This window comes from Zosterops lateralis (genome assembly GCF_965231275.1).
Source record: "Zosterops lateralis genome assembly, chromosome: 1".
NCBI classification, from domain to species: Eukaryota; Metazoa; Chordata; class Aves; order Passeriformes; family Zosteropidae; genus Zosterops; species Zosterops lateralis.
The window spans coordinates 106,892,297-106,905,700 of NC_139762.1; the positions used below are offsets into that span (position 1 = coordinate 106,892,297).

Here is a 13,404-nt window from a genome sequence, read left to right on the forward strand (position 1 = left end):
TACTTTGGTTATGGGTAAATTGGAACAATTTTCCTGTAGAATTAAAACTCCCCCAGACCTGTAAGAGTATGTGCCTTGGTGAAGGCAAAATCAAGTATCACATTGGCTTTGAGGCAAAGGACTGAAGGACATAAGGATCCTTTAAAGGCTTACATTAAATTTATCTATGTTCTGTGTATTTTATGATTTTCTCTGCTTTTGTCCACCACTGAAATAAAAAAATTCAAGGTTGAATTGTGATAATCACTTCTGTATTGACTTGTCCTTATTTCTAAGTGGGTAGTTTTATCATATAAAAATATTTTTCATTAGTGTGTTGGCACCGTAAATGCTAGTTTTATCAATTTAATATTTTTGCCAGTTTTCTTTAACCTCTTAATATTATTGATGCTTTGAAGTAGTAAGTGCTAGAACTGGTAAGTAAGTACACACTGTGTTGACTCTATTTAAGAACCTTGGTGGGGAAAATTGCTTTTTGAGAATTTGCCAGGTTGTAGCCATTCTTGCTATTACCATTATCTCTCCCACAATTTCTTTTTGCTTGGAGATTTGGGCTCTTAATTTGGAGATTATGGACAAAAGGTAATGAGGAGTCCTAATTCTTTTCTCCTTTCTTAAGTATTGCATGTTTGTTTGTGTGGTTTTATTTTTCCCAAGGTGAGCATAGAGTAGCAGAGTTACTTACCAATGCAAGTGGTGGTGTTTAACTTTGCAGTCTTCTACTGTTCTATACTCTGACGTACCCATCACACCTTCTTGGCTTCCTGTCCTGCTGGGACCTGCCTGTACTTGCTTCTTATTCCCTAGTTTTTGCCTCAAGAGTGTAGTTAATTGGATTACTGTTCACATTCTCTGCTTGATTCCCAAAAGAGAAAAAGCAGGGAAGCAAGCTCATGTCCCCATATGCTTTTCCCATTCTCTGAATGTGCTTATTTTTTTCACTGTAAGCAGTACAGAACACCTTTTTGCCATTCTCACTTTAATTTCAAGAAAATGCTGATGGGTGGTCCTTATCTTCAGGACTGGTGATGGAACATGTATAGGCAGTTGGGCCACCAGTGATATCATTCATTGACGACATCATGGCACAGGTCATAATCAGCTCTTCAGTAAACCCAGGTGAAGCTTCTGCTCACCTTCTGCATCTCTTCTAAATTAAAAAATGGTAGGGATTTTTTTTAGGGTTTTTTATTATATTAGAGTGATTTTTTATTAATAAACTTCAGGGAGGAAGAGATAATCATTGAACCACTACAAATATTTATTCTCCAGATAATTTAAGAAAAGAAAACACAGCACTAGAAGCTAATCTTGCACATGAGACCATGTGAACAATCTTCAATTAACTAGGAAGTTGACAGTGATTTAGATGCAAAGAAACTGGAAAAAGTTTGTAATTCCATTTGAGAGAAACCCTGTGCATGCCTTTTTTTCTTCTCTGATATAAAGAAGTATGGACCAAACTTTGGCAGCTCTTTCAAATGGAGCTTCTTGGCTGTTTTTGAAAAAAAAACCTTGCCTAACTCAGCCATGGCATTCCTAAAATGCTGAATACAGACCTACATGGATTAATGAAACAGTCTACATCCCAGCTTACTCAGAATACTTCTACCATGGACAGAATTTGAGTTCCTTCAACTGTTGCTCACAGGAGTGTGTTAAAAGATTGAAGTTTTTGTGCTTTCCATAGTTGTTGATCAGAAGAGGTTTTGGCAAACAAGAGTTGCCAGAGAATAAAGAAAAATACATGTGGCATAAAAATAGTTGAGAACCACTTCTCTCATGTATTTATGTTCCTAGATATCCTAAGATGAAGTACTGGAACATTAGCAGATTCTAACTATGAGCTGCAAGGGGAAATGGTTGACCTGGCAGACAGGAAAGTTGTGCACTGCATGTTGCATAATGACTGTGAGAGAATCCCTTTGCAAAATGTACATGAGCCTTTATAAGATGAATTTAAGCAGGTAAGTTCATGCGTGTTGTGGTGAGATTTGCAACTTCCTTTCTGTCATCTGCAATTGGTGGTAATGCTAAAGCTGGGCAAGAGTTTTTGGAACAGAAATACTCCAGGAGCTTAAAGGACACCACCAAACTAGCTAAAAAGTCATCCAGTACCAAGTGCATGCTAAAAGCTTCAAGAAAAGCCCTAGAACCTCTTTCCCTCATGAAAATGCAAAATAGTTGGTAAATATACTTGTTTTAATTATTTCATTGTATGCTACACTGTGAAATCTGGCGGAAAAAAACCATTGAATTTGCTATAATAAGGAGAAACCAGCCATCCCAGATATGTATTAATGACTCTATAGGAAACAATTATATAAATGGTATGCAAAATCTTCTCACAGAAATTATTCCAGGTGACACCTGTGCATTCAACTTGATGTATGAAATCTCCCCTAACATCTGCTGGTACAATGTTAGGTGACTTTTGTAGTGTCTCTGTAGATTGATAGTGCTGGGAGCTATAATGATTGCTGCTGATTTATAGTAGTGTAAGACACTGTTGGGAACATTTCATTCAGGAAGCAGTGTAGGAAGGTGTATGGCAACATGCTACTTGTGTGGGTTGTATAAGACATTATCATTGTCTTTGAAAATGATGAAAATTACAGCAGTGTTTTATCCTGTTGTGATCTTTGTCACAGTGTTTCTGACATGTTGTTGCCCATTGTATCTTAATAGCTTCTGTTTCCATCACAAGTGGAAGATACAGGCTTTATAGTGTATAAAAAAAATTGCATTAAAATATTATTAGAATGCAGTATCCTCATTTTTTGTAATAGTAACTGTAATACTACCTCTATAAAGTACTGCCAGAAGGTTAAAGGAAGACAAACTTTCTTCTCTGCTCAGCACTGGTGAGGCCACACCTGGAATGCTGTATTCCATTCTGGGCTCCCCAGTACAAGAGAGACACGGATGTACTTGAGAAAGTCCAGCAAAGGGCCCCAAGGATGATGGAAGGACTGGAACATCTTGCCTGTGAGGAAAGGTTGAGAGTGTTGCAGCTGCTCAGCCTGGAGAAGAGAGGGCTCAGGGAGATAAAGTCAAGGTCTATAAATGTCTCATCTGATAGGAGGGTGCTAAGAGGCCAGTGGTGTTCAGTGACAAGACTGGAGGTAACAGGCTCAAACTGAAACACAGGAAGTTGTCTTGAACACCAAGATATATTTATTTATTTATTTATTTATTTATTTTTACAATGAGGGTGATGGAGCACGAGAGGGTATTGCCTGTCTCTAGGTATTTGGCTTGAATAACAAATCTTAATGAGTGTCTACTTTGAAATTCAGTACGCATTTCCTCTCTCCCAGGATGATAGTACAGTAGGTGACTGTGACTTGGACGTCTTGGAAATAGCACAGAAAAAATAGGAGAGGGGAGGAATATGTAAATGCATTTTCCCAAATGTTTAAACAGGGCAAATAATTTGCTTAATGCTTTGGAAATTAAACTAATTTTTCAGTTTTAACATTTGTTTAAAGTACCCCTCTTTCCCCCTTCAAGTATGAGAACAGTATGAAGGAAGGAAGAGGAAGGGGAAAAAAAATCTCAATCTTTTTATTAATGACCAAAAGAAAAGAAAAGATAAATCCAGGTATACTTTGCAGGCACTTTTTGATCAAGTAAACCATTTTTTTGAGTTACCATGGAATGAAAATAAGGAAACAAGATTGCAGAAGCTGATGATTGCCTAGGTTAGGGTGGTACAGAATATGTAAAATTTGTCAGAACCGTTTTTTCCTCCTTTTCTATTGTTATTTTTTGCAAATAGGTTAATTAGTGCTCAGTGGCACTATGAGTCCAGTAAAGATCTTATTTGTGTTCTGTTTCATTTACTAAGTGTTGCAATACTGTACATTATTCATGAGCAATATCAATAAATAAATAAAATAGCAACATCACTTTACATAATGCTGTATTATTATAGGCCACTGCAGCTTCAGTGATAGAAGTCTTCTCTTTTGGTGAGTTTTACTGGATAGCAAGTGGTATCCAGTATAACTTCATTGTATGAATTAATCTGTAATTTTTAACATATTAAGTGTGAGATCAATGGGTTTTATTCTCTGTGTTCTGTTGAGAATATATTTGTGCCCAGTGTCTAAGCTTTAATAGTGTGGATCTCTTTTGTAGATGCATTTTTACCTGTTTCCTGTTACTGTATATTTTCAGCTGCTCATGGCTATTGCTTGTGTCCGTTCCTCCCTTCTTTCGTCCTTTGTGAAAACTTAGTTTTCTGATCTTTCTTTCTCACTTAGAGCCAAGCTTGTGAGGTGCATGTGCTTTCCAGACCTTTCCACCTCACCTCGTCACTTTCAGCTGAATAAGAGCTAGCTGTACCCAGGTGGCCAAGAAGGCCAGTGGCATCCTGGCCTGTACTAGCAATAGTGTGGCCAGCAGGACCACAGCAGTGATTGTCCCCTTGTACTCAGCACTGGTGAGGCTGCACCTCAAATCCTGTGCTTGGTTCTGGGCCCCTCACCACAAGAAGGATATGGAGGTGCTGGAGCGTGTCCAGAGGAAGGCAATGGAGCTGGGGAAGGGTCTGAAGTACAAGTTGTTCAGGGAATGGCTATGGAAGTTGGGGGTGTTTAGCTGGGAGAAGAGGAGGCTGATGCCCTTATCACTTTCTACAACTACCTGAAAGGAGGCTGTGGCCAGGTGGGAGTTTGTCTCTTCTCCCAAGTAACAAGTAATAGGACAAGAGGAAATGGCCTCGGATTGTGCCAGAGGAAGTTTAGATTGGAGATTAGGAAAATTTCTTCACTAAAAGGGCTGCTGAGCATTGGAACAGGCTGCCCAGGGAAATGGTTAAGTCACAATCCCTGGAGGTATTGAAACGATCTGTATGTGTGGTACTGAGGCACAAGGTTTAGTGCTGGACTTCGCAGTGCAGGGTAATGACTGGACTTGATGATATTGGTAGCTCTCCAACATAGATGTTTCTATGACTCTGTGATGTAGCTTGAGGTTCTTCAAATCAGCTGGCACTGCAGGTACACAGCCAGACAGGAATTCCTCTGCTAGGACTTCACATGCCTCACTGTTCACTCTCTTACTATTTGTAGCTCAGCGTAGTCAACCAAGCTTTACATCATATAACAGTTCAAAAGTATATACCCAATTCCTTTATTATACTTTCCTGTTGTACTTTTAAATGCTTTATAAGGTTTAAAAACTGCAGGGTATTGTACCTCATGGAACAAAGACTTTGACTTATGCAGATCTGTATATACATTGTGACCTGAATATCCAAAAGAAAGAGGCACCTCCATAAAAAGATCAGTCAAGACAGAAAAGCAGGGCAGACTGTATCTCCAATTATAAACCAACAAGCTAAAAAACCTACTGAAATTGCAACCAAAATGCAGGTGTGTTTACTGCTGATATTAAGTAGCTTTCTCTGATTTTACTTGGTTGTTTTCATTAGTAAACAGATACACATTTACAACTTTGAATCCAATTACTTTGTGCTCATGTGTTCTATTCCTGCAATTCCAGCTAAGAGAATATAAAATTTTTGTATAAAGTATCATGGACAGATTAAAACCCCTTGAAGCCCACTAGTTAGAATTTATAGGATTATAGGAAGCTGAAACCATTGTTGTATGTGAAACTTGCTTAAGACCTAAGGACTTAAAAAGGTCCGTCTTTGGAAGAGTTAATGCCTGCTGTGTGGACAGAAATTTTGGAGGGTGAGTGGCTTTATGGAGGGCGGTTTTTGTTTTAAATATGATATTTGAAAGCCTCCTGAAAGCTTAGAACAGCACAGACTGATTCAATGCACACTGTGAAGGAAACAGGCTATGCAGAGCAAATTACGGGCAGTATCTATCTAACCTAATAGCTCCTAGAAAGGAAATCTGAGCTGCTGCGTGCTGTAATGCTTTCCTATGCCTGGAAGGTAAAGAAGGGACTTCTATATGAATGTCAGATGCACCCATTCATGGGTTATTTGAAGCAATAGAACAGGTCAGTTTGCCAAGGCTGGGTGTTCATGGAAGGAACAGTTACATGGTTAGATGCATCTTCAGCTGACTTTGAAAAGCAATTACCATGTTTAGCAGTATCCCCCAGACAAGGTCTTGTGGTAAAAAAAAGTGTAGACAAGAATGATGATTAATTCAGAGGTTTTCAATGTGTTTGGGGTTTGGGGTTTTTTTGATGGTGGCATTTACCCAAGAGAATAAAATTTTTAAAAACCCCAAAACTCCAGGTAATGACAAAAGTAACTTCTTTACGTGTGCTGTAACTTCTTCAGTTATGAAAATAGCTTTCAAGTTCCAGATTCTTTGTTCCTTTTTATTCTGAATGACTTTCTTATTTCACATGTGCAAAGCGTGTGTACTGGGCTGCTATGATAACACATTTTTCCAGTCTGGGAAAAGGACTCTTCCTTTTATTTCCTGTGTAGAATACAGTGATCATACAATGATGGGCACCTCTGCTTTGTTTGGAGAAGACACTTATGGCACTTTTTTTTTTTTTTTTTAAGATACGCCTATTTCTAAATCTCCTGGATACTTTTTTTTTTCTCTTTATTGTAACTGTGCTATGCCTTTCCTTGTAATGCATTTCATATTGCTTCCTTTGCTCCCTGATTCATGTATTTCTTTCTCTCACTATGCTGTATTTTCTACTTCCCATTTTCACACACTGCTGTGCTTTGCAGCTTTGGTGCATACAATTCTGTTGTCTTTAGCTGGGTTGTTTTGCCTCTTTAAGATACACTTTGACTCATGAGCATTTGCATGGGGGGTCTCAGAGATTCTCTCTAAAGTTCAATGGCTGCAAGAAGATAAAAATTTGGCTTTAAGTAAGAAGCCAACTCTATTTTTCCTGAAGTCCAAGAATAATAGACATGATGCCTTGCTTTGCATCTTCTTCCCTTCTGCCATCAGTCACTGCTGGTCTTTGGTGAAACTGAAGCATCCCTCTCTCCTGGTCTCTGTGTATCCTTTATGTGTGTAACACAGCTTCATATGCGTGAGAAGTACATGCATATGTACAGCTCTTGGTCAGACTTGGCAGAGCTGTAAAAGGTACAGAGGATGTTCCCTCCTGCATTACTATCTCTTCTCTTGCACAATCTTCTTTGCTTGCTCTGACACTTGGAAACTGTGACCATTGCTGCTGCCACCTCTTGAGATTTTGGGCTGATTTGTTCTGGAATAGAATAGGCATGGCAAGAGGTGAGCAATTCCTCTTCTCTAAGTGTTTCTGTTGCTGCTGACATCAATATAAAGCACTAACGCTGTGGAATCAAACAAGGTTGTCACTCGAAATGACCAAGAAGAGGAGTGTTTCCCTTTCTTGTCTACATTTCTATCTGAAAAACATAGTTGCAAGGGAAGTACAACTTCCCTTGTACAAGAGTAATAATTTTTTTTCTCCTAGTATTTTTTGGACTTTGAGCTTTCTGTACCACTTTAATGAACCATTCAACAGGCCCTGGATTTTGTAACTGCTTATGTTGTTGCTCAATTTGGGTAGTTATAAGCAATACCCCTTAAATTTCATGCATAAAATAAAGCACGTGCACCAACATGCTTCACAATGCATTGTAATTTAAACCAGACTTAGCTCAAAGCAGAATTACTCAAGGTCAAGCTGAGTTCCTTATCACATCAAGGTGCAAAACCTTTCCATTATATTCTGAAATCTGCTTTTTCCAAACAGAGCTGTGTCGTGTGCATTCTGTCAGGATCACACTTGCTTTGCAAGGGGCACCGAGTTCCACGTCCCTCCTCAGCTTTTCCTCGACTCGAGCGCCGGGCATGAAGGTCAAACGGGACAACTTTGTCCCGCTCATCCTTAGGGGATGCTGCTTTCCCATCCCGGCCTGTCACAGGTGCCCATCACGGCACGACGAGCTCTCTCACTCACCGGAGCTGCTTTAGCTGTGAGGGGCAGTGTTGAAGGGCACCCTCAGCCCAGGCACCCCGGGCCGCTCTGGCGCAGGGGGGCGGGCTGGGGGCTGCACGGAGGGAGGAGCGGCCCCGGCCCTGCCCTGGCCCCCCACACGCCACCCCCGTCCCGGGGCTCCAGCCGCGTCTCCTTCAAGGCGGCCCCGGCTGGAGTCCGCATGGCCCGGTAAACACGGGCGGGCTCTGAGGGGCGGCGGGGCCGGCCCGGGCGCCGCCGCAGTAGGACGCGCTGGCGGCCTTGGCCCGCCCTTTTCCCCTCCCTCCGCCCGTCCCTCCCTCCCTCCCGGCGGCGGCAGGGGAGGCCGGGCCGGCGGGCCCACGTGCGCGGCGCCGGGAGCCGGGGGAGCGGCGCTGCCATGTGTTCCCGCGGGGGAGCCGCCGGCCGGGGCTCCGCCTGAGCGCCCGGCCCGCCATGCTGCGGGCCCCGCCGGGCTCTGCGCGCCGCCGCCGCCCCCCGTCCCCCCGCCGCCTCCTCCTCCTCCTCCATGAGCGCCTCGGCGGCCCCCGTCAGGCTGATGCCCGGCGGGCACCCGGAGCAGGCGGCCGGCTGTCCCCCAGCCGCGGGCTCGGCGCCCGAGCGGGGCGGCCCCGGGATCGCCGCTGTGCCCGGCGGCCCCGCAGCCCCCTCGGTGTGCCCGGCGGCCGCCCCCGGGGTCCCGCGGCCGGTGGCGCCCCAGGGGCCGCCCGCCGCCACCCTCCAGTTGCCGGCAAACTTACAGCTGCCCCCAGGTGAGCGAGCCCTCCCGGGCTGCCCCGGCCGGGCGGGCGCCTCCCGTGTCGCGGCCCCCCGGGGCTGATGGGCAGGACGGGCCGCCGCGCTGCCCTTGTGCCGGGGACGAGCCGAGCCCAAGGGCGGGCAGGGCGGCGGGGCGGGGGTGATGGTGATGGTAGGGGCGGTGTGTGCTTCGGGGTGGTTGTCTCCCTAAACTTCGGGGAAGCGGCGTGTCCGCCTGCCCTGCAGGGCACTGTCAGTGTGACTGGGTTCGGTCGGGTCGCGCTGAGGATGCTCACTGCCTGTCTGAAGGATGGGTCTGGAAGTCTCTGGATAAAGGCAACTTCTTACTTTGCTGGATAGCACCAAGAGCTGGAGAAGTAACCAAAAACTCAGCGGCCAAGTTGCCATAAGATATGACTTGAAGAAGACTGCTGTAGGCTGTGGTGGCGCTGGGATGCAGGGATGTCTCGGGCAGGGTTCCGGGACTCGCCCAGCGGGTCACTCGCGCTCCCCTCCGGCCGGGCCGGCCCCGGGAATTCCTGTCACCGCCACAACCCGGCCGGTGCCACTGCTGATGGAACAGAATACTGCCCGTGCCTAAGGAGGGCAGAGTTGAAAGTTCATTACGTGTTGCTCCTTGAAACGCTTTTTTTCTCTAAACCCTCTGTGGGGAGCGTAAGGGTTCTGAGAGATGCCGCCCTTACAGATGTGCTTCCTACAGCAGCAGGGAAAATACTAACGTGGGAATTGCACAGTGCTGATAGCAGACATCCTGATACTTTGGATAGCCACAGAGGATTAGCCAGGGCTTCCACCTGCACTTTCTCTTACGAGGAAGAAGGTGCTGTTGGTTCTGAACTTCCCACTTCTCCCTGTTGGACTGTACTGAAATGCTTTTTTTTTTGTACAAAAGTGACTTTGCTTCCACTGGTTTTGGTCTCGCTCTGTTGAGACCCCAAGATATGTAATGACTTTATTGCTATTTGATGCTATAATTATTTCCTTCCAGGATAGTTCTGTTGTTGGAGCATCTGTTGCAATTACTTTCAAGTTGGATATTGCAGAAAAGGATGACTGGCTTTACAGTAATCCCTGTGCGGGTAGTGCATATTTGCTTTTTTTTCTCTTTCCTCATTTTTTTAAATCCGAATGTCTTTATCAAAGGCATGCACCTCCCAAGGAAATATATAATGCTAATTAAAAAGAAAGTCTTTAGTCAGTCAGTTTCACTGTAGATTTCCCAGCACTCATGATGCTGTAATGTCTGGGTAGTCAGCAGTCAAGGATGACTCTAAATCCTTGCCAACTTTCCTCTGAAATAAACCATGATGGAAATATATTAACTTCTTGTAGCAGGACTTCCCAGGTATTCAGGATTTGTATCGGATCTTTTTGCTTTCTGGAATATATTGACACTCAGTTAAACACCTTTGTGTAAAGGTGGATTCTCATGGGAGTTGCCTGTGGTTTGGGAACTACAAGTTAGCAAAACTTACGGGCTTTTTGTAGTGGTTTAAGTTTGATTGCATCCAGGTATACTGTTGAATGTCATCTGACTTGTGTTTTGGTAGGAGGCAGATGTCACAAAAGTATTATTACCCCTCAGTTGCATCAGCTTGTTTTCCTTGCCCCTGGGACAATGCAGTCTTTGTATCAGAAGTTCAGAGGTGCTGGTACTCTGCAGCATCGTAAATTAAAATAACTGTATGGACTTCAGTGCTTCAGAGGAAACTAGACATTGTCAGATTTCAAATGGGTCAATGTTTCAGGGAAACTTGTCTATGTAGTTGTTGCAAGGTTATCTAAAAATGCTTTCTGACTTGAAAAAGTGGTGTTAGTATTTTAGCTCTGTCTTCTAGGTGGATTCAATTTTTAATTAACAATAAAAAATGCAAGATGGATAGCATTAAAGCCACAAGTGTTAGCAGCATAAAAAAAAAAGAAAGTGCAAGGCACCACCAAATTCCCAGGCTTGAGAAGTTTTTATTTCAAATAAACTGCCAAATTTAGCCATGCAGGATGACATACAGAAGGGAGAATGCACTTAGGTTTAAAATCGTGGCATTCAACTTTTGTGGCACCTGTTAAGAAAAATGCATACGGAAAACATTCCTTCCCTTGAGTTTCAAAGGGAGATATTTGGGGTGGCTTGTTCTGAGGGAGGCTGGACAGCCCTTACTGGTGATGCTGAGTTAACTTATGAACTGTTTCCACAGCACTGCAGTCTGGGGAAGGAAGGGCACCAGTGGAGCTGTGTTTGCTTCTGTGACTTGGAGGGTAGTAGAGGTTCATGGAAATTTGGGATTTACGCTGTTCTTTCTCTTCCATCTCTACCTCCCCCTTTTTCTTGCTTAGAATAAAGCCGGGAGTTTGGAAAAGCAGATGACTGGATAATGCCTGACTCCTCATGTGTCTGAGCACAGATTGCCCATCTGCCAAGTGCCTCTTTTTGCCTGGGTGCCCAGGAAAGATCAATGAGCTTTACAAGTTCTCTTGGTCTTGAAGGACTCAGACTTGCTTGCAAGTAACAAGGGTTTTTCATCATCTGCTTATGATTTCCTCTACAGAGTGCTGGTTTTCAGCAAAGCAGCCAGCTGTCAGAGCAGGGCTGCTGATACCCAAGGCCATCTTCCTGCACCAGTCCATCCCTGGCTGACCACCCCTGAAGGCTTTAGCGCACAGTAGGACTCCAGCTGGTCGGACTTCACAGTTTGGGTTTGGTCTTCTGATCATGCCCTTAGACTGAATGGTTGAGCTATGTCATCCCAAATGAAGGGAATGTGATCTACCAAAGGGACCTTTCCTCAGTTGCCTTCTTTGTTGTCAAGAACAGCAAGGCTAGCAGCATTTCAGAAGGCTTTGCACGTAGTAGTCTGGGTCTGCAGAGAGCAGAGAGTCGTGGTGAGTGTCGTGCTGCCTCAGTCCTGAGCTCCGTGTGGCCTGTGCTGATGCGTACAAACCTGCAAAAGTCTCATGTCATGGACCATCTGCTTAACAAGAAATTGTGTCCTTGGTTAACCTGAGCTTAATGGGGAGGAGAAATGGATGGGCTGTGCTATTAAACAGGAGGAAATAGTTGGGAAGGAGAAGGAGAGACAAGGGCTGTGACAAATGTGTGTAGTTCACCTTAATGTCTTTGGGCCCCACACTGCTTTGGAGAAGTGGAGGGTAGGAAAAGAGCATAAAAGCATTTTTTCTTGGGTTTGTTTACTTTTCCTGAACTTAGGTTTTTGTCACTTCTGCATCTGTACTTTCAGTCTATCCTCGGCCCTGGAATGCTTATTACAAACAATCAGGTGTTGAAAGGACAATTAGTAGATAAGTTTGCTTCTTTGCTGATGGGATGTAAAAGGACAGAACTGAACCGGATGCCAGGGGTTCTCCATTGTTACCTTCAATCTGCTTAGAACAGGAAAACTCTTCGAAAACCTCACCCCATGCCCCTGCTGCTGGCTACAGAGCTGTGGCAGCAGCTGCCATCACTCTTCGCTGTAGCTTTGGCTGCCTCTCGTGTGTATTTCTGTTTTATGCTTTCCATTACTACTAGCACCAGTGGGCCTGAGCAAGCACGGTGTCAGCAAAGAGGAGTTGCCCTGAGTGTGCTGTAATTTCACTAGTAATGTGGTACAAGGCATGGTCTCTGTGTAAGGTTTCCTTTGCACCTGACTTAGAGGGGAACAACAGCAAGTTCAGCTTCTTGGTTTCTGTTTGCAGCTCAGTTGTCTTTGCTTGTATTTTTTACTTTGTCTGTGGCAGGTTTTCCACTGCCTGCAGCTTATCTAGGCTGATAGTGGGTAACATCAGAAAGCACAGGCGCTGTTTGTGTCAGGTGGCTGGGCCGTGCAGTGTGAAGCAGGCAGGCAGCATGTGGACTCCTGTGGCTGGGAACAAGAGAACCAGTGTGGGTATTCAAAAACTGCAGTGGGGTGGTATGGAGCCTGGACTTGTCAAATTTCTCTTAATTGTCTGTAGAACCTAAGGTAGGTAACCTGAAGAGGTAAAGGCTGATAAACATCTGGATGCTGCTGCCTTCTGCTTTCGAAGCTGACCCGATACATCTCACGCAGAGTGCTGTGAATCTCCCTGTTCATGTTCTAGTTGTTGTTTTTCAGTGGTAAAACCATATGAGGAATTAGATATTTCCATATTGGTATCTGGTTGGTTGTTTTAGAATAAGAAAAATGAGGAAATGCTGATTTTAAAATGCTTCTTAATTTATATTACGTTTGAGTAGGAGTAGGCTATCTGAAGATTTCTTGTTTCAACAGGCAGAAAACCGTAGAAATTCCTTTAAAGTATGCAGTTCCTGGATGTGATAATCCCATGAAGTCTGAGCATAGTACTTGTGCTTAGACCAGTACGGGCTAAATAATCAGTGCTTGTAACTTTTTGTGTCCCAATAATGTCCTCTGTTTAGCAGGCTTCTGAGGGTGGATTCTCTGCAGTCTTCTCTCTTCACATTAGGTGACACTGATCAACGTGTTTTTTTTTTTTTTTTTTTTTTTCCCTGAGGAAGGGTGAATAAAGCTTTGGTGGGCTTGAAGAACTAAGTCAAACTTAGATTATAGTGAGGAAATGTTTTGTGCTGTAACGAGGTGAAATTTCAGCTGCACTGTAGGACTCGATTTTGTTTTCAGGACTGAGTGTGTCTAGCAAAATAATGCCTTTATATGATTAAATGCACAGCCATGTGGGAATTAAGATTGAAATCTTGGCAGAAGATGTAAAGCTAATGTCTAGATTTATGGTTTT

General features: G+C 44.0%; 1 protein-coding gene across 1 annotated transcript in view; it reads left to right on the forward strand.

The window, feature by feature from the left end:
• Positions 1–8,422: 8,422 nt before the first annotated feature.
• The window catches only part of TAF4B (TATA-box binding protein associated factor 4b), a gene marked incomplete at its 5' end in the record, with an annotated part of 72,084 nt that continues 67,102 nt past the window's right edge, over positions 8,423–13,404 (forward strand). Inside the window, one exon of the mRNA XM_083876917.1 lies at positions 8,423–8,666. Coding sequence (XP_083733043.1) covers positions 8,423–8,666 — 244 coding nt within the window. The remainder of the gene's footprint in view (positions 8,667–13,404) is intronic.